This window comes from Aspergillus stella-maris, assembly GCF_047715825.1.
Source record: "Aspergillus stella-maris strain CBS 113639 unplaced genomic scaffold BDV14scaffold_104, whole genome shotgun sequence".
In the NCBI taxonomy this organism is placed as follows: domain Eukaryota; kingdom Fungi; phylum Ascomycota; class Eurotiomycetes; order Eurotiales; family Aspergillaceae; genus Aspergillus; species Aspergillus stella-maris.
The window spans coordinates 155-18536 of NW_027396898.1; the positions used below are offsets into that span (position 1 = coordinate 155).

General features: G+C 51.2%; 11 protein-coding genes across 11 annotated transcripts; 7 read left to right on the plus strand and 4 right to left on the minus strand.

The window, feature by feature from the left end:
* Positions 1 to 269: 269 nt before the first annotated feature.
* BDV14DRAFT_205714 (uncharacterized protein) lies at positions 270 to 1411 on the minus strand (the record flags this gene model as incomplete). Its single annotated transcript, XM_073774780.1, has 4 exons — positions 270 to 1096; positions 1152 to 1207; positions 1267 to 1334; positions 1385 to 1411. The coding sequence occupies 4 exons, from the start codon at positions 1409 to 1411 to the stop codon at positions 270 to 272; spliced, it is 978 nt and encodes a 325-aa protein (XP_073622328.1).
* A 304-nt stretch (positions 1412 to 1715) lies between these two features.
* On the plus strand, positions 1716 to 4101 carry BDV14DRAFT_205715 (transcription factor domain-containing protein; the record flags this gene model as incomplete). Its single annotated transcript, XM_073774781.1, has 3 exons — positions 1716 to 1945; positions 2010 to 2932; positions 2984 to 4101. 3 exons carry the CDS (start codon positions 1716 to 1718, stop codon positions 4099 to 4101), a joined length of 2271 nt encoding a protein of 756 aa, XP_073622329.1.
* A 253-nt stretch (positions 4102 to 4354) lies between these two features.
* Positions 4355 to 5192, plus strand: BDV14DRAFT_206861 (RraA family protein; the record flags this gene model as incomplete). Its single annotated transcript, XM_073775010.1, has 4 exons — positions 4355 to 4411; positions 4460 to 4630; positions 4682 to 4852; positions 4911 to 5192. 4 exons carry the CDS (start codon positions 4355 to 4357, stop codon positions 5190 to 5192), a joined length of 681 nt encoding a protein of 226 aa, XP_073622330.1.
* Positions 5193 to 5386: 194 nt separating this feature from the next.
* Positions 5387 to 7080, minus strand: BDV14DRAFT_205717 (major facilitator superfamily domain-containing protein; the record flags this gene model as incomplete). The annotated part of the gene is made up of 4 exons (XM_073774782.1): positions 5387 to 5644; positions 5696 to 6480; positions 6532 to 6805; positions 6865 to 7080. 4 exons carry the CDS (start codon positions 7078 to 7080, stop codon positions 5387 to 5389), a joined length of 1533 nt encoding a protein of 510 aa, XP_073622331.1.
* A 487-nt stretch (positions 7081 to 7567) lies between these two features.
* On the plus strand, positions 7568 to 8036 carry BDV14DRAFT_205718 (Dabb family protein; the record flags this gene model as incomplete). Its single annotated transcript, XM_073774783.1, has 3 exons — positions 7568 to 7586; positions 7649 to 7877; positions 7925 to 8036. 3 exons carry the CDS (start codon positions 7568 to 7570, stop codon positions 8034 to 8036), a joined length of 360 nt encoding a protein of 119 aa, XP_073622332.1.
* Positions 8037 to 8306: 270 nt separating this feature from the next.
* On the plus strand, positions 8307 to 9482 carry BDV14DRAFT_206863 (Ldh family oxidoreductase; the record flags this gene model as incomplete). The annotated part of the gene is made up of 2 exons (XM_073775011.1): positions 8307 to 8444; positions 8494 to 9482. 2 exons carry the CDS (start codon positions 8307 to 8309, stop codon positions 9427 to 9429), a joined length of 1074 nt encoding a protein of 357 aa, XP_073622333.1. The 3' UTR covers positions 9430 to 9482.
* A 124-nt stretch (positions 9483 to 9606) lies between these two features.
* BDV14DRAFT_193806 (class II fructose-bisphosphate aldolase) lies at positions 9607 to 10594 on the plus strand (the record flags this gene model as incomplete). The annotated part of the gene is made up of 3 exons (XM_073771827.1): positions 9607 to 9695; positions 9746 to 10255; positions 10324 to 10594. 3 exons carry the CDS (start codon positions 9607 to 9609, stop codon positions 10592 to 10594), a joined length of 870 nt encoding a protein of 289 aa, XP_073622334.1.
* Positions 10595 to 11809: 1215 nt separating this feature from the next.
* Positions 11810 to 12930, minus strand: BDV14DRAFT_206865 (NADP-dependent oxidoreductase domain-containing protein; the record flags this gene model as incomplete). The annotated part of the gene is made up of 3 exons (XM_073775012.1): positions 11810 to 11852; positions 11901 to 12440; positions 12491 to 12930. The coding sequence occupies 3 exons, from the start codon at positions 12928 to 12930 to the stop codon at positions 11810 to 11812; spliced, it is 1023 nt and encodes a 340-aa protein (XP_073622335.1).
* Positions 12931 to 13372: 442 nt separating this feature from the next.
* Positions 13373 to 15061, plus strand: BDV14DRAFT_206868 (Zn(II)2Cys6 transcription factor). The gene has a single exon (XM_073775013.1). The coding sequence runs from the start codon at positions 13383 to 13385 to the stop codon at positions 14946 to 14948; it is 1566 nt and encodes a 521-aa protein (XP_073622336.1). The 5' UTR covers positions 13373 to 13382; the 3' UTR covers positions 14949 to 15061.
* On the plus strand, positions 15062 to 16245 carry BDV14DRAFT_206876 (uncharacterized protein). Its single transcript, XM_073775014.1, has 3 exons — positions 15062 to 15238; positions 15285 to 15794; positions 15845 to 16245. The coding sequence occupies exons 1-3, from the start codon at positions 15184 to 15186 to the stop codon at positions 16189 to 16191; spliced, it is 912 nt and encodes a 303-aa protein (XP_073622337.1). The 5' UTR covers positions 15062 to 15183; the 3' UTR covers positions 16192 to 16245.
* A 277-nt stretch (positions 16246 to 16522) lies between these two features.
* On the minus strand, positions 16523 to 18317 carry BDV14DRAFT_206880 (cytochrome P450). Its single transcript, XM_073775015.1, has 3 exons — positions 18059 to 18317; positions 16814 to 18006; positions 16523 to 16765 (listed from the first exon to the last, which is right to left on the minus strand). The coding sequence occupies exons 1-3, from the start codon at positions 18232 to 18234 to the stop codon at positions 16545 to 16547; spliced, it is 1590 nt and encodes a 529-aa protein (XP_073622338.1). The 5' UTR covers positions 18235 to 18317; the 3' UTR covers positions 16523 to 16544.
* Positions 18318 to 18382: the final 65 nt, after the last annotated feature.

Sequence of the window (18382 nt, forward strand, 5' to 3'; positions counted from 1 at the left end):
GGTCCCGTTGATGCTTCAGCAGGACGATCCTGACCATATTAAACATGAGAAAGTGGAGCAGGTGCCAAATCCAGGCTTGATCATGATTGGTGGCGGGAAACCAGGAATAGCGGGACAGGTGGCCCGCGCCGGCCGTAGCGGGATTGTATGGGGCGCACGGACGAAAAGCCGGGAGTGGGTGCCACTCCGACGGGTACTAGAACAGTAGGCTGACCAGTGATTGTTTGCAGTAGCTCAATCATTATGTACAGTTTGGGAACCAGAGTGTATTACGATCCAGGGTCTTTCCACCCCCATAATCTGCGTGGGTTATCGACAAACAGCCGTTGCACCTGTGCCTGTGTGCCCGCCCACTCCAGCGTCTGCTCAAGAATGGCTTCGTCATCGATGTCGCGAAAGTCCTGCGGAACCAAAGGGCCACCAGGTCCGTTTCCCTCTTTGCTCGCTGTATGAGGCCAGTCGCTACCGAAAACCACCATGTCGGGCCCATTGATCATGAGTGTCTCTACTGCGACCCGCAGATCACCGTATAGCGGTTCTTGCTTTGAGTTCTGGTATGGCGCAGATATCTTGACAAACAAATGGTGGTTCTGCACGAGGTCAACGACTTCGCGGAACCCAGGGATAGTGAAAGGGTCGATTGTATTTTTGGTATCATTTGTGCGCGATCCAACTGTTGCATGCGCATAATGATCGGCAACAACGCGGACACCGAGAGTTGGGATAATGGGATGCAGGGCTTTGAAGGCGCTGATTGGTATCCAGACCTGGAGCACCCAGTCGTGCACACGGGCAATCTTTGCAGCTTTGCGCACATCAGATATGATCTCTTCATCTGTTCCGGAGCTCCCATAGTTGACCCTTATCCCGCGAACTCCTGCGTTGTGGAATTCTCGTAGAGTGCTGTTGTCGCCTTCGCTTTCAAGATCTAGAACGCATACTCCTAGGTACGTTCCATTGAAGGAGCTGAGCGCGTCGAGGAGAATGCTGTTATTCGTACCGTAGACACTCGGTAGCGTAACAACCGCATGTTCCATGCCCATTGACTGTTCGAAACTGGCTGCCTGCTGGCGGCTTGCTGCTTTGGGTGTGTAATCTAGTGAATGTGGTCAGTCCTGTGCTTTGGCGTTTGGTTTGACTGATTAAGCTACCTCTATTCGGATCCATAGGATATTTTCCTGGCTCGATTATGTGGATGTGAGAGTCCCTGGACAGTCGGCTTTGATCAATCGTCGTTCAATAAGGCAAGGAACATAACAGACGTACCATGCGTTATCTGGGACTGTCAACCCGGAGCTGGATGTGACGAACGACATGCTGAAGATGATGGACAGCTGTCGATAGTTAGACTGAGCCAAGCAGGCTTCTCAAGCATGACACCTACCACCCATACAACAGAGAAATTGGTCATTGTGGTAAATAGTGCTGGGCCTCACTGCACGAGTCATTCCAACCCTGCAACATTTCCGGAATTTATAGCCGCATGAATGGGCCTTCCCCCGTTTTCTCGGACCGTACCGCTTTCATGTACCCCAGAGTTATGGAATTATCATCAATGGAGAATGCTTGGGGGCTTCGGGGCTTGTTGCGAGTGGAAGGGCAGAGCATCGGATCTATCCGAAGCGCGGGCGACCTCCACTGCGCTCCCCGCTCCACTTGATCCTCGGTTTTTCTTTCTCTGTAACTGCACTCTCTGAAATTGACAAGAGCATGCGATGGCGGCACGACGACAAGCCCCGTATGCATTCACCGGCGAACAGCCGAGGGGGCCATCGCCGACACAGGCCCCTGCGGGTCGAAGTCCGCATCGACGGCGAGCTTTGGCGTGCATTCGGTGCCGTCGCCGAAAGGTCCGCTGCGACGGTGCGGAACCTGCTTGCTCTAATTGTGCCAAAGCTGGCGAGGAATGCTTTGCCGGACGCGCTGCGTCGGCCGTGTCGAGGAAGTAAGGCGACAGATTCCCAGGAATGTTGGCTTTGGCTAATGCTAACACTTGGCCGTTATAACAGCCGTCTATACTACTTGGAACAACGAGTTCGTGAGCTCGAAGGGGTTAACGCCAACTCATCACTGGTGAACGAGGCCTCGCATTTGGAGAGCAACCGGGGTTCCTTCGCTCAAGCAGCAGGGCAAGCAATCAGTCCCGTGCAGGATCCTGACACGCGCCCACCAGAATATTACAGCCATGGCCATCAAAACGGTCAGGTACACAATATTGGGGCAGACTCGCCTGCCATCTCCCTCTCCAGTCAGATCACCCGCGATCAACCGCTAGCCCACGAGGTCGGCCTCCTGTCTCTATCGAATACCACCGATCCTAAATACCTAGGTCCATCGTCTGGCGTCACCTTTGCTCGCCTGATATACGAAAGTGCCCCTCAGTCGCAAGGCTTGCCACTGTCATTCCTCCGAGAACAAGAGCAGCGGAAAGACCACCAGGCGCTGGGTTCTGGCCTATGTCAGAGGACTCGAGAGGCAGTGGTCGCTGGCATTTCTTCCATTAGTATTCCGTCTATTGCCGATTGCCAACAGTACGCCGATGCTTTCTTTGAGGCGACCCCATTCTATCCCTTGATTTCACAAGAATCGTTCTACAAGCTGCTTGGGCAAATTCAGGAGTTTAATGAGTCTGCCGAGTGGGACTGTCGGGTCCATATAAGACTGGCTTCGGCGCAGCTGTTGCTTGTTCTCTCCCTGGGAGCGCGATTCTTGGAGACTCGACTTGGGACGGACTATGGGTCTAGGGATCTCTTCGTCTACGGCATGTCACATTGCTCCTATGTTAACCTCCAAGATAGCATCGAAGGGGTACAGGTGCTTCTCTTGATGGTGCTGCACAGTTTCTACAACCCAGAGGGGCTCAATGCCTGGTACCTACTGCACACAATCATTGCTAGCTGTCTGGACCTTGGGCTTCAACGTCGTGACCATGGTAAGATACTCTCGCCCTTATGGCAGTGATTCCTTCTAACTGTAATTCCAGGTACACGACCAATGGCAAAGCAGTGTCCGATTACGCAGACACGAAGCGCCATATTCTGGTCCGCCTACTCGATGGATCGTACACTTACTACTATTCTTGGGCGGCCTCTGACACTTCGCGATGAAGCTATCGATCAATCCTTCCCTGGCTTAGAAGGCAGTGAGGAAGTGGAGGAGACAGCAACGCAGTGGCAGCATTTTAGAAACACTCCTCAATCAAATCAGTCTATTGTCGAACAGGTCCCGGCCGAGTACATGGCCTGTATCTATTCTTTACGGTTCGATCGCATCGTCGCTGAGATCAAGCTCATGATCTACCGCGTGTCTCGGTCTCCCCGCCGCTTCCCTTGGCCTACAAATCTGACGTCCTGGCAACAGGAGGCAGAAGCAGCATGTGTCTCACTTTTGTCTGAAGTGCAAAGTCGACAAAGAGGGCGATCCTCTTCCGGTCTGGATGCTTTGTCCGCGAGTACCGTGCAACGGCTGGAGCTCAAGTTCCACCAATGCATTATGCTACTCTATCGACCAAGCCCTCAGCTTCCTTCTCCTAGGTTAAATGCTATCCAGGCTTGCTTCAATAGCGCCATGAATATCGTCAAGATTCATGCTGATCTACATCGCTTCTCTAATATGGAATGTTCCTGGCTCACGGCGCACAGCATATTTGTCGCGGCAATCACGGTCCTATATTGTCTCTGGATCCATCCTGGCGTTCGCGGTCAAGCGTCATTGCCAGAATGCCTCGCGCGAGTGGATACAGCTCTGCAACTATTGACCTTCTTGAGTCAGTGGTGGTCAGTAGCTCATGATCCATGTCAAAAGCTGGCACGGCTGATTGAGCTCACGCGTGAAGCCCCGAACCATGAGCTAAGGACTCTCATACCTACAGGACCCGGGGATCTTGTGTCAGGACAACAGGCCGAAAGTGCTGCACAGCTATCTCAGGAGGACGGAAGATCATTACTAATCGATGACCTTGGCATTCTGCGGGATCTGTTTGACCTGGGCTGGTTGAACGATTGGGCGTTGGACAATGTGCCAGCTCCTGACTGGGACTCGAGTCAGCTTATGATGGACCTGGAGTCAGGGCAAGGCAATATGAGCGCTCCGAAGCCATGACCTGGTCACTTTGTAGGCTTGTGTTCTTTTGTATACCACTTATCAGGGTCAATATAGGTAAATGGGTATAAATCATTCAAAGCTGTAGTCATTCACACCTAAACGGATTTCCAGCCGAGGCGACGGAACGATCCGACGGGCTTAACCGAAGCGTGCTGGATGCTTCCGCCGATGCTCGGAGCCACCCACGGCTTAAAGTCTCAGTCACTAAGCAGTTTGTAATGATGATAGAACAAAATTAATGACATTGAATATGTCGGGTAACAATGAGGATATTCTTCAGCGTCTCAAGCAATGGGGCGCTTGTGACGTACGTCCGCCAGCTTATTGTCCTTGTGACCCCGGCTAATATGTCCAGATCGCCGATGGCCTATCTAAGCTCAAGTATCCCAATGGAGGATTCTTGGAAGGCCTCACACTTTATTCGCCCGAGTTCCAAGCTGGAGATACCAAGATCGTTGGACAGGCGTTCACCGTGAAGTTTGTGCCGAAAGAAGATGCAGACGCACCCAAGCTGCAGGGAAATTACGTGCGTGCAACGTCGCCGAGTTTCACGCCCAACGACTGATAAATTTCCTAGATTGATATGGTCCCGTCAGGGTCTGTGGTGCTTATCTCACAGCCACCTCCTCAGGTCAATGCTGTCTACGGCGGCCTCATGACACTCCGTGCCCAAGCCCTCGGCGCAGCAGCCGTAGTGATAGATGGTCGAGTCCGAGACCTGGGCGAACATCGTGCCTTGAAATTCCCTGTAGGCCTCGTTGTCCATCAGACTGTTGATGCGAAATAAAGCTGACTTTTTCAATAAGCTCTTTGCCAAATCCGTTGGGACCACCGCAGGCGGAGAAGTCTGTCGTCCTAGCGAAGTAAATGTGCCTGTCAAACTGCACTCAGAGAATCAGGAGGCTTGGATTAATCCCGGAGACTACATAATTGGAGACTTGAACGGTGTGGTTCGGTTGCCACAGGGGCTAGCAGAGCAAGTGCTTGATGCCATTCCCGCGACTGCAAAAGCAGATGCCAAGTGTGCTGAAGGGATCAAAGCAGGAAGGACTGTTCAGGAAGTATTCAAGGAATTCCGCGGCAGATAAAATAATCAAAAGCACATATGGAATTATTCATTTGCTAGCTCAGTAGCAGCATCTTGTTTCAGTACGTCAATAGTCAATCACCTTCTGTCGGTCACCTGCATTGAGGTCTAAGTGTCTCAATGCGCAAACTCATATTACCTTCACGTTTCCTATAGTTAAGCCCGCTCATTGGATATCTTTCAACCAAGTAAACTCTATGCAATGTATCGGAAGCCCTCCCTACGGGCAACGCGCTCTTCCTCCGAGACACCTGCAATCTCCCTCTGGCTCTGACCTCTCATCTCCTCCGTCACCGATGTCTCGCCCCTTTCAAGTCTCTTGTTTGCTCGCAAAAGAATTATGCGCATAGTGAGGGTGAGAATTATCATGGCAACCGAAAAAGCAGAATTGGCGGCCATTGCAATGACATAGCGAGGGGCCGAGCTGTCTGGGTAGAAGTAGGACGAGAAAATCTACCTCCTCTATCAGCATACCCTGTGAACTTCAGAGTACAGCAGACTTACCTGAGAGATATTTCCAAAGGCATTGACAAAGGCCACAGCTGACGCACGTTTGATGCGCGGGCGCAACATTGTCTTTTGTGTCCAAGCGAGGACAACGGCATTCGCGCCGTGACCACCAGCCACCATCAAAATCATTGCAAAGTATCGTGCACCAGTATTGAGGGTAGCTGCAGCGACGACGAACCCGATAATCGCAACCGCCAAGGGCCAGATGGCGTGGAACGAGGAATTTTGAAAACGGTCAGCGGACCAGTTATTGGCGATTGAGACGACCAGCCCAAGCATATAAGGTGGCACGGTGAGGAGCAGAGTCTCCACGGTATTAAATCCCAAAGTCTTGACGACAGCAGGGAAGAAGTTTGACGTGGCACTCGCAACCTGAATGCAGAGGAAGATGAGAGCAAAGATGTACAGACGCCAGTCAGAGAAGGCCATCCTGAAGCCATAGCTCCATCGTTCGTCGTCTTCGTCGACTTGGCCTTCGTCGGAAATCAACCGCCATTCGGCGACTGCGCGCTCCTCCGGGCTCAGCCATGGTGTGTTTGATGGGTAGTTTGGCAGGATAAAGAACGCAAGGCAGGCAATGAAGATCGTTGCCGACCCTTCTATGATAAAGATCCAGCGCCACGATTCAAGTCCTCTAGCACCGTCGAGGCCGCTCGTAATTCCAGCACCGATTAACCCGGAGAAAGCACTTCCAAGCTGCGATCCGGAGAAGAGAAATGCGCTACGAACGCCCATTTCAGAGCGTTTATACCAGGACGAAATCAGGAACAAGGCTCCGGCTGCTCACAAAGTTAGCCCATACAGGGTCCTTATTAGCATGGACCACTTACGGTAGAATGCAGCCTCAACAAATCCTAACAAAAACCGAAGTGCATACAGGCCTCCTGCATTATGAGTCACACCGACAAGGGCAGAGAGAAGCCCCCAAACAGCCATCACAGTGGGTATATAGAGCGATGGCCCCAGATGCGCCAGGAATATATTGGATGGAATCTGCATGAGCACATAGCCAGCGAAGAGCAGTGCCACCGCCGTAGCATACTGCGTGCTGCTCATGTTCAGCGACTCGGAGATTCCAGCAACCTTGGCTGCAGATATGTTGTTCTAGTGGTCGGGCATTGTTAGTACTTTCTTGAGTAGTGTCTTGACTGGCGTGGACTTACGCGGTCCAGATAGTTCATCACGAAGATAACCCAAACACAGACCAGCAGGCGCAGGTCGAGCTTCCGCTTCAGCTTCTTTTCTGCGGCCGCAAACTCTTCTGAACTCATCCTCTGCGCCGGGGCGAGACGATTGTCCTCGGAGCCCTCCTTTTCCATGTCATCTCGGACAGACTGATTGATCGAAGTCTTTATGGCTTCCTCCATGTCTTTCTCCATGGCTCTCGAGAATAAAAATTAATACAGCAGAGTAGAAGACCAAAACCAAATTCTCGGATGAGATGATAAGATCAGATCCTCCATGGCAAGCTGTATACGGCAAGTAGTTGACTTATATACCCTGTCCGTCTTCTCAACACACCCCATGGGGCTGCAACAAGGGGTGATCTGCCCGTCCGTGCATAGAGTCCCACCCCCAGAATCCAATCCTTGGCTTCAATCGTACGCAGCAGGCGCAGGGTGGAGGATCGGACATCGGGGCCGAAGGCGAACGGTAGTATCCGAAGAGACTTGGAGCTCTCGTCGTTTCGTGGCGATTTCTCGTTGGTACAGAAACCTGGCCTAAAATAAGTGAAACGCCTGCTCGGCCGTCCGTTGAATTTTCGAACACTATTCTGCAGAATTATATTCTGTTGACCTTTGACGCGCAATACCTCAATTATCTTGTCTCCATAATAAACACTACCCTACAGGCTCCGCTATCAAGATGACGATTGTACACATGGGTAAGGCAAACGCGACCATTGAACTCAACAGTTTACCGCTAACAAAAATGGTTCGAGCATAGTGATGTTTAAATTCCGCCCTGAAGTGACAGCGGAGCATAAAGAGACATTTGTCCGGGAGCTTAAGAAACTAAAGGAGCTGGATTATGTCAAAGGACAGCGGCTTGTTGTGGGAGGTCCATCAGTGACAGACCCCATCGAAAGGAGTAAAGGATTTGAATTTGCTCTTCTGAGCTTCCACAATACCTTGGCAGATCTTGAGAAGTATCAGGCAAGCAAGGAACACCATTGGTATGTTGTGGTTGTCTACTTCTGCACAATTGCCACTGACAGTCTAGGGTTACGAATACATATATGTTTCCGTTTAAGGAGGATTTGGTGCGCTTCGACTTTGAGGTCGCTCCAGAGGACGAGCACATGTTTATGGCTTTCCAACCTAGCAAAATCTAGTCTATTGACATTATAATACATAGATTTGATTGTGTTATTTCAGATTATCTGTGTTGACCTGTGTTGCTGGTCGACGCGTCTACCGCGGCTTCGGATCTAACCGACAGCGCAACGGATGCATCCGATGGCCCATCGGTTATACTCCGATCGCACCAACAAGCGTAAGCAAGAAATCTGGATGTGGTTCTGCCTATAATCGGAGCTTCAGAGACATCTAGTATCATAAATTGGACTCTAAAGCATCACTTTATTATCACCTTCAGACTAATCATGGCTTCTACACGATACTACGCCAATCCTGCCGACGCGGAGAAGTGGGCGACGACGCTGTTGACCAAGGCTGGGCTGGCAAAAGATGATGCGCGCTCAATGGCCGAGTGTCTGGTGTTAGCTGATGTTCGCGGTGTGGTAAGACCTTCATATCTTTGTTCCATTTACGCATTTAACTCTCCTCAAGGATACTCATGGTCTTGCCCGTCTACCTCAATACCTCGATCGCGTCACCAATGGCCGAGTCAAAGCCCAACCAAACATCAGCATCACTGAGAAAACACCAGTTGTAGCCCATCTTGACGGCGACAATGGCTTTGGATTCGTCGTGGCTACGCGCGGTATGGCCGAAGCCATCAAGCGGGCTGAAATCTACGGCATTGGCATGGTCACCGTCAATCACTCCAACCACTTTGGCATGGCCGCAACATACGTTCTGCAAGCTTTACAGGCCAACATGATTTCGCTAGTCTTTACCAACTCAGCGAAGCAAATGCCTCCATTTGGAGGGAAGGAGACACTTCTGGGCATCTCGCCGTTCGCAGCCGGTGCACCTTCTCACAACGAGGTTCCTTATATCCTTGACATGGCTCCATCGGTTGTGGCCAAAGGCAAGATTCGTCGTGCTGCGCGCCGCGGCGAGTCTATTCCGCTTGGCTGGGCCTTGGACGCAGATGGAAATCCAACAACGGACGCAAATGTCGCATTGAATGGGAGCATGGCGCCAATCGGGGGTCCGAAGGGGTCTGGAATCGCGATTCTCATGGACATCATGTCCGGGGTCCTGACTGGGGCGGAATTTGGCGGGCAAGTGGGCGACCAGTACAAGGACTCCAAACCACAGAATGTTGGGCACTGCTTTATCGCGCTCAAGCCGGACGTGTTCATAAGCACGGACGATTTCAAGGCCCGCCTGGACACGTTGGTTCAAAGGGTGCATGGGGTCGCACCTGCTCCTGGGTTCTCAGAGGTGCTTTTCCCAGGCGAGCCCGAGCACCGCTTGGGGCAGCAGCGACGTAAGGAGGGTATCCCTTATGCCGAAGCAGAGAAGAAAATGTTCGCCGAGGCGGCTCAGCAGTGCAAAATTGAGGAGCTGACTCTTTCCGAGAGTCCTCTTTCTTAGATAATATGTGGAAATGTACATAAATTTCACCAGGGGAATTCATCTCTCTATTCCAAAGAAGTTCGGACCGCAACCGAGCACTCGGATAGTTCCGGGGTCCACATTCGGGTAGTGGATTGATATAGAAATGCCTTTCTGAGTAGCGTAGTAGAGCAGAACAATATCAAACAAAACAATATGGCATCTGACTATCCGAAAGCCAACCTCACGTGGCGGGTCTTGCACCATGCGAATGCAAACGAGTATGCAGTTGGGGCCTACAACTGGTCGGTAATTCAATCCATTTCTTAAATTGTTCAAAAGTTGACCAAAGCAGCTACAACGTCGACGGTGTCATGGCCGTGATCCGAGCAGCAGAGAGCCAGCGATCGGCCGCAATAATTCAGCTATTTCCTTGGACAATGCACTTCCAAGGACCTGAGTTCATTCGCTACGTAGTGAGGGCCGCTCATGCGGCCACCGTGCCGGTAGCCGTGCACTTGGACCATTGCATCAAACTAAACGATGTGGAGATGGCGCTAACATTACCCTTTGACTCAATTATGGTGGATGCCTCGCTCGGTGACGAGGAGTCTAACATTCGTTACTGCAAAAGTATTGTTGATCGGGCTCGTGCATTGAACATCACGATTGAGGCTGAGATGGGCCGCATTGAGGGAGGCGAGGATGGCCTGCCGAAAGTTGACTTGGAGGGTGTAATGACTCGACCGGAAGATGCAGACGCTTTTGTTCGCGAGACTGGGGTGCACTTCCTGGCGCCTGCTTTTGGGAACATTCACGGCGGCTACCCTCCTGGAGGCGCAGAGAAGGCGTGGGATCTTGCCCGGTACGGCTTGCCCTAATGCTACGTTTCCATCTAGAAAATTACTGATTTGACCTTCTTTACTGTTTTAGGCTTGGTGCAATTGGGGCAAGGATTGCCTCGCATACTCCGTTGGCACTGCATGGGACGCATCCTGTATCTGACGAACTGTTCCTTCGCGCAGTAACATGTGGAGTCCGCAAGGTCAATATGAATCGCACAGTACGGGACGAGTATACGCGGTTTGTAGCAGATAGCGCTGGAACACTCGAGTTGACTGCCCTTCAAGAGCAAGGCGTCAAGGTGTATACCAGGTCCATTGAGCGCATGATGCGAGTGCTGGGCTCTGCTGGTCGTTACTAGGGCGAACACTGAGGGGGCTGAAGTGCAGAAATAGACAACAATATAAAGTATCAACAACAATGTCAAGCATTTCCGTGTGACAGCGCTTGTGTGCCTGAGACCTGCAGCTTCTTTATCAAGAATCCCGATCCGGTGGTGTCAACAAAGAATGCACTCCAGGCTGTGAAACCACAACTCCTTCATACGTCTCGAACAAAGTGTCGATCAATCCCATGTGGTAGACCGTCCTTGCGTTCTGGAAGGGTCTGCGAGAGGGAAATGCTCTTTGGTATATAATCTTGGCCACTCTCTTGTAAAACATCAACTCACAACATTTTGGATCAAATACGGCATATCTTATTCTAATTTTGCCCATCTCATCTCATTCAAGGTGCGTTATCTTTCTATGACTTCTTTGCTTGCATTTTGCATTCTCGGTGCCCATGCTGTATGTTCAACCCTCTCACAATCGAGCTCTCTGCTTACCAGTTTCAAATTGATAATAGTATCCTGCTCCTGACGTGGACGTCTCACCCAACCTTACTCTGAGAGACACGTTTGCCGATTCCCACCCCAGATTATCGAGTTGGACGACTACGAATATCCGCAGATCGAAGCTCGCAGGACCAAGGACAAGGACCCTCCAAAGGTTGCCATTGTGACGGCACTCGTGGTAAAGGAAACTACGCCGCAGTCGTGGACGGTGCTCAACACATTCGTAAGGGTTTCAATGGGCAGCCGTCCAGATTCAAGCCTCACAAATGCTACCGACTTACCTGTTCGCATATGACTGCTATCCAGGTGTGCAACGATGTGAGTATCCCCTTCCTTGTAGCAGACAAATGCAGACCGTCTAATACTGGCTTTTAGAACAACCACTTCTTCAAACTTCCTTCCCGGAACAATATTGCCGATGGTGCTATGGTTGCCGACAATTGCCGCGGAAAATTGGACATGCTTGGTGGCTATTTTGACCATGCCTTCGACCACTGGAGGGTCTTTGTCGACGACGCTTGGGACCGTCCCTGTAACTGAATGGAACTACTCTGTTCTTGATGATAATTGCTTCTGTCACCCACACCAGTGAGTATGTGGGCGGGGATTTTTACTTAATGTCTTTCAAAGTTCGTCGAACTGGCCTGTTAATTATATCCACTCCTTATGGCTAGCTACATAATCATTTCTTCTTCTATCACAATCACAGTATTCAACTTCTAGTGTGGCCCAGTAAATAGGTCAGAGTGGAGGTGTGTCTCCAAGAACATAGTTGTCTGGGAAGCTTCAAGTTGTCAGTAGGTATACAGACTGCTTGTACTCATCGACTTACCCTGCAGGATACCTATCGCCCTCAAGCTTGGTAGCATCAGCAGCATTGGTGATAAGCTGATTCTCCTCTGGAGTAAGATGTATCTGCGCACTGGCCGTGTTCTCCTCCAAGTACTTGATCGACCGAGTGCCTGGAATGGGAATCACAAAGGACTCTCGAGCCAGCAGCCAAGCCAGAGCAACCTGAGTTGGAGTGACTTGTTTCTTTGCGGCAACCTGTTGGATAGCCTCGTACAGTCTTAGTATCTTGGGAAAGTTCTCTTCCGAGAACCGGGGAAGGAGGCTGAGGAAGAAGTCTTTCGCGACGGCCTCACGGGTAGGATACCTGCCTGTCAAGAGACCGCGACCGACAGGACTATAGGCAACGACAGCGACTCCAAGCTCACGGCAGGCCTCCAGTAGTCCGACGCGCGATTCTTCTATATCCAAAGCGACAGGGCTGTACTCGACCTGGACGGCGGCAATGGGATGGACAGCGTAAGCGCGACGGAGTGTGGCAGCAGAGACCTCGCTCAGGCCAATATGCCTGATCTTGCCTTCACTACAACATTCTTTTAGTAAAGTATGGAGAAATAGACAACGGGTACGTACTTTTTGAATTGCACCAACGCTTCAACTGTCTTCTCAATAGGGGTCTTCCCATCGACCCGATGGGCATAGTAAAGATCAATAGTATCGGTCTGTAGTCTCTTCAAACTCCTTTCGAGGGCAACCCTAGCATACTCAGGGCTAGTGTCGAGGGTCTGAGAAAAGTTCTCCTGGATTTGGATTGCAAATTTAGTGGCCAGGAAGATGTCCTTTGCCTTGGTAGGATTCTTGGCTCGCCATTTCCCGATGATATCTTCGCTGTCCTGGTAGATGTCGGCTGTATCCCAGAACCATTGTCCGATAGAATGGGCATGATCCAGCAGAGCAAGACGCTCTTCATCGCTGGGGGCTGCGCCGTAGACGCCGCCGATGCTCATTAGGCCAAAGCCGACAGAGGAGACTTGAGGGCCAAATCGGCCAAGGGCTCTGGTAGGAATAGACATCTTTGTAATTGAAGAGAGAGAAGATAGAGGTTGTGATGTGATTCTTGTTATTGATGTATCTACTTCAAGGCAGGTTACAGCCTCGTATTTATATTCCACAGCTCAGTAGCACCGTCGGTCTTGACGGACATACAGATGAGGTAAACTCCGTGCGATGGTATTTTAGAATCTAATGGAAACAATATTGAGCTGCAACTCGGTGTAATGCGTGTGATGTCGTAGTAGCTGGACCAGTTGTATAGAGTTTTGTGGATCTGAATAGATTCAGTTAAGCGCTTATCGAGATTCACACCAATCATACTGCATTGAACACGACGCAGCCAATGAAAATATAGAGAAGTGGGCCATCACGAGTCATCCGAAGCTTGGTTCTGTCATTCATTCTTGGTTTGTGGCTCTGCTCAGCCAGTTTCTTCTTCTGGGTGCTCTTCTGCTTCCTGCACATCATCGCCATGGCCCTCAAACGCAACAACACCCGCCATGTCAAATCTGGCTGTCGGACCTGCAAAATCCGACGCGTCAAATGCGATGAGCAACGACCCTCGTGCCACAAGTGCGTTGGTTCAGGACGAACTTGCGATGGCTATGGGATCTGGTCGAGTCCTCCTACTCGCGTCCCAGCACAGCAACTGGTCTATCCTCCTCGAACCCTGCCTGGCCTTGGTCTATCGGAGAAGCAATATATTGATCGTTACCGAAATCTCTTGACGAAAAAACTTGCCGAGCCCTTTGGATCCTATTTCTGGAACTCGGTGGTTCTCCAGCTCTCGCTATCAGAAGCAGCTGTGCTCCATGCCACCATTGCCCTGACTTCTGCCCACGAGCTGCTCATGCAAGGTCGCAGCTTCGACGAACCCTTTCTACTGCGCCAGTACAATCGCGCCATTCAATTCTTGACCTACAAGAGCACCTCTCTGCGCGTTACTATTGTCTCGTGTGTTCTCTTTCTCTGTATTGAGATCATTCGAGGCAATCCAATGGCCATGCAAGCTCACTTCGACTCTGGTATCAAACTATTGCGCCAACTGCAAGATAGCAAGTGCAGTAGTACTGTCCTCGTCAGACACAATCCTGAAGGCTTCGATGACCATCTCGTCGATGTTTTCGCAAAGCTCAACCTGCAGTTCCTCATGTTAGGCCATGCCTCTCAGCAAAAGGAGGCTTTTATGCCTTCTTTCCAGTACGGCGGTCGCATTCAATCTCCTCGTACTTTCTGTAGCGTCCTCGATGTTCGACAGTCTATCAATCCGATTCTCTTGTCTGTCATCTATCTCATGAAGGAGCGTGAGCGAGAGACCTTGTCCACTGACAAACACCCCCCGCGACCGAGCCCAGCTCTGATTGAAAAGCAAAGTACTCTTCAAGCGGCCATGGCAGAATGGATTGAGAGCTATGAGACCTCCATCACCTCACTGTCTGCCAAAATCTCACGGTCGGAGCGATTCGGTCTGGTGCTTCTTCGCGTATATGCCGACGTTGCTACGATCCTGTTAGCCACCTGTTTTTCCATCAGAGAAACCTGCTATGATCCTCATGTGCCCCGGTTTGAGGCAATCGTCAAGCGCTACAGCGACTTCCATGAGAGCCTGTACAGGTCCGAGGCCAATGACTGCCCAGCGCATCCCTTCTTCACCACCGACACCTGTCTTTTCCCGCCGCTGTATTTCACAGCTCTCAAGTGTCGCAATTCAAGCACCCGACATCGGGCGATTTCGTTCCTGAATGAGTATGATCATCTGGAAGGCCCGTGGACTGGCCCCATGGTCGCTGCGGTCGCAAAGCACGTCGTCAGCCTGGAAGAAAATCATTTCGAAAAGGCCATGCAGTTCTCAGCTAGACAAATCGATTCCGGCCCCATTGTAGTCCTGCCCGAGTTCTGTCGCATCCACTGTGTCGAATGCAAGCTGGACGGCCACGCAAAGACCGGCGAGCTGACACTGAGACGCTTTCGGCATGAACTGGGAGACAACGGAGGCTGGTCGATCAGCAAGTCCACTGTCTCTTTCAGAATCAAATAATCTTTATTTCTTCGGGGTTGGTGTAATGCTTACTGCAGTGAAATTCCCGAACCAACAATGGCCCCAATTGCTGGTAATTGCCGACACCGACGCAGCCTCGGGGAAAGCTTGGGCTGAGCTCTGTCGATCAGACGGGATTCAATAGAATTGAAAGGTATATAGCTCTTGGAGAGACGGACTGAAGGAGTTATTCATCCTCAAGCATCTACAGAGTATCTATCAATAATCAGTCACCATGAACCCCGTCAACACCAAGCCCTACCAACTCCCCGCCGACGCCACCTGGTTCGGTATGTCTCTTCACTCTTTCAAATCATTTCATAGCTAATGATACAGTCACCGGTTGCTCCAGCGGTATTGGTCGTGCCATTGCCGAGCATGTCGCTGCTCAGCCAGGCCACCGTTTGATTGCCACTGCCAGAGACACTGCCAGCCTCTCCTATCTCCAAGACAGCGCCTCTATCCTCAAGCTCGGCCTCGATGTCACCAAGCCCGAGTCTGTTGACGCTGCCTTCAAGGCCGCTGCTGCTCACTTTGGCGACAGCTACTACCTCGATGTTGTGGTCAACAATGCTGGATACTCTCTCTCCGGAGACACCGAGTCTGTGACTGAGGGTGAGATGCACGAGGCCTTTGAGACCAACTTTTTTGGTCTCGTCCGTGTCACTCTCAAGGCTATTGAGGTTATGCGCCAGTCCAAGGAGAAGCGCGGTGGTCTGATCTTCAACATCTCTTCGCTCGCTGGTATCTGCGCCTTCCCCGGCCACGCCTTCTACCACGCCAGCAAGTTCGCCGTCGAGGGATGGAGTGAGTCTGTTGCTCGCGAGGTCCACCCTGACTGGAACAGTATGTCTTTTACATCTCTTTGTATGGCCAATTGCTAAATTATTCTATAGTCAACTTCTGCATCGTCGAGCCCTCCGCCGTCAAGACCAACTTCGAAACCACCAGCAAGAAGCGCACTGCCCCCCACGAGGCCTACGCTGGCGCCGATATGCCCGCCCGCCAGCTCGAGATGTTCGTCAAGAAGGGTCTCGCGGCCGGTGTTGGTTTCGAGCCCAGTGCTGTGGCCAAGGTGCTATACCAGGTCGCCAGCCGCAACGAGAAGGTCCCCCTGCGTCTGCCTTTGAGTGCCACTGCGGTCAAGCTCATCACTGCTAAGCTGCAGGGCCAGCTGCAGGATCTGGAGACCACTGCTGAGCTCAGTGCTATTGATGTTGGCCAGGCTCAGTTCAAGGTTTAAGCTGTATTTTCTTAGTTTGGGTAGTATTGGATAGCGCAATGAATGATTTTTGATGACAACTTCTCTTCCATCTCTCTTCCGCTGGAAAATTCTCGGAATACTAGGTACCTCTCTTTATTCTATATTCAATCATTAGATTCTCATAGACTTTCAGAATGGGTTATATATTCGTCTGCGTCGTGTTCGTTCGACATGTCCGATCGTGGCCTTGTTTGAATGGTGATGCCCGAGCCCTACCTCACAGCATTCGCTACGGTCGCAAATTCGACATACCAGGTATTTTACGTTGAAAACAGCTTTATAAGTTAATTAAGTGCATTTAAATTTGCTGTCCAGCCATTAAATCCTAAAGTCTACCACAAACGTTTCCATCGGACCTTCATGTCTCGGTCAGGCGGAATGCCCACAGCACCAATATACGACTGATCATTCTGCGCTGGTCGATCAGACTTGGTGCCATCAGGATGCACCCAGTCAATCAATTCAATCTCAAATCTAGTAACCAAAGCAGCAATAGTCATAAGGATCTCCTGTTTAGCAAAGACACGGCCAGGGCAGATGGAAGGACCACCACCTACAGCATGTTAGCCAGGGTCAACTAGGGTTGAAGAGCAACACATACCAAATGGGAAGAATGAAGTAGTCCTGCCAGCCATGGTAAACTCAGCCTTGCCATTCTCATGCTTCAGGTTCCTGCCTGCCCAGAACTGAGAGGCAGGATGACCTTCAGAGGCCCAGACTGCTTCATTGTACTGGCCGATCTGGCTGGGGGCTTGGATGAGAGAACCAGGTGTCAAAAGATGTCCATCCAGCGTAATGGGCTGAGTGACTTCGCGAGTAACATTTATTGATACATGCAGACGCAGTGTCTCGATATACACAGACTGCAGCAGAGGCATTCCGAGCAGCTTCTGAGGGTTGAAGACGCGCTCGCCGGTGGCTGGGTCAACTATGCTGGCAGCCATACATTCCTCATGCACAGCCTTGTACAGCTCAGGGTCGGCAATCAACTCCATCATGGCCCATGTCGACAGCGGTACAGAGTTGGCATTTGTACCAAAGATGAATGTCGCAACCATGCCGGCGGTGGTCTCAGGCGACAGGTTGTTCTTTGCCCATCCGATGAGTTCGCGAGCCATCCTCGAACCATAGTGAGGCTCCCACTCAGAGTCAGTATCAGGCCCATTCCAGTCAAACTCCTTCTCAGCAGAGTCAAGATAGTGACGACACATGCCGTGGAACTGTTCCCTGATCTCCCAGGGCTTGGGATTCACCCAGCGAGGCAACCCCCACATAAGACGCGGCGCCAGACGAGCAAATTCCCACATCGCAGGCCAGAATCCAGGGTTCAGCTTGACAATGCGAGGTCCCATGAGTGCAACCAGGGCAGCTTCGGCCATTTCACTCTCGAAGAACTCGCTGAGTCGGACCTCTTGCCACTCGCCGAGCGGTTGTTTCTTTAGACGGTCGGAGAACAGCTCATAGTACTTGTCGCTCAGAGCGTTCGCATGGTCTGCTCGCTGCAGGTATTCCGAGTATACATGGTGCTGTCCGTGCCAGAGTCGCGCCTGTCCTGGTCTAACATCATGTCCAGGCACTGGGTTCTTGCTGCGTCCAGACTTGTCGTTGGCAAATTTGGTCACTTCGTCCTTGCGCGCACCCCAGACGTTGGCCATAACCTCGAGGAAGAACACATCGGGACTGATGCTGTGCGACGGCTTGTTGATGGCTTGAATGTTTTGTTCGCCAGAAACCATGTATATCTTCTTTGGACCAAGTCGAAATTTGACGATTCTGTTCTTGCGTTGGGCGGATCTATACAACTGTTAGCGTTTCGCGACAGCAGTAGAATGGGCTCTAAACTCACGCAACTCGCTGCAAGAATCCATGCATGTCAGTCATGTACTGATAAGTGTTGGCAATCATCCAACCCCCCAGCGAAGGTGGTTCTTTTGCGCCCTTGCCAATCCATTTGGGAATGAAGATGGCCAGCGCAATGCACGCTGCGACACCCCAGACGAGCGGTCCAAGTTCAGCGATCATTTTGGTATAACCAGTGTAAATGCCGCGGTTAGTAACGCGACCCCTCCTGTTTCGACTTTATTCATTTTTAAGTACGAATAATTCTGGCCCCAAGAGCTGTCCAGAGGCTGACTGCAGCTGCGCCGATCGTTCGGAGTAATCCTCATAA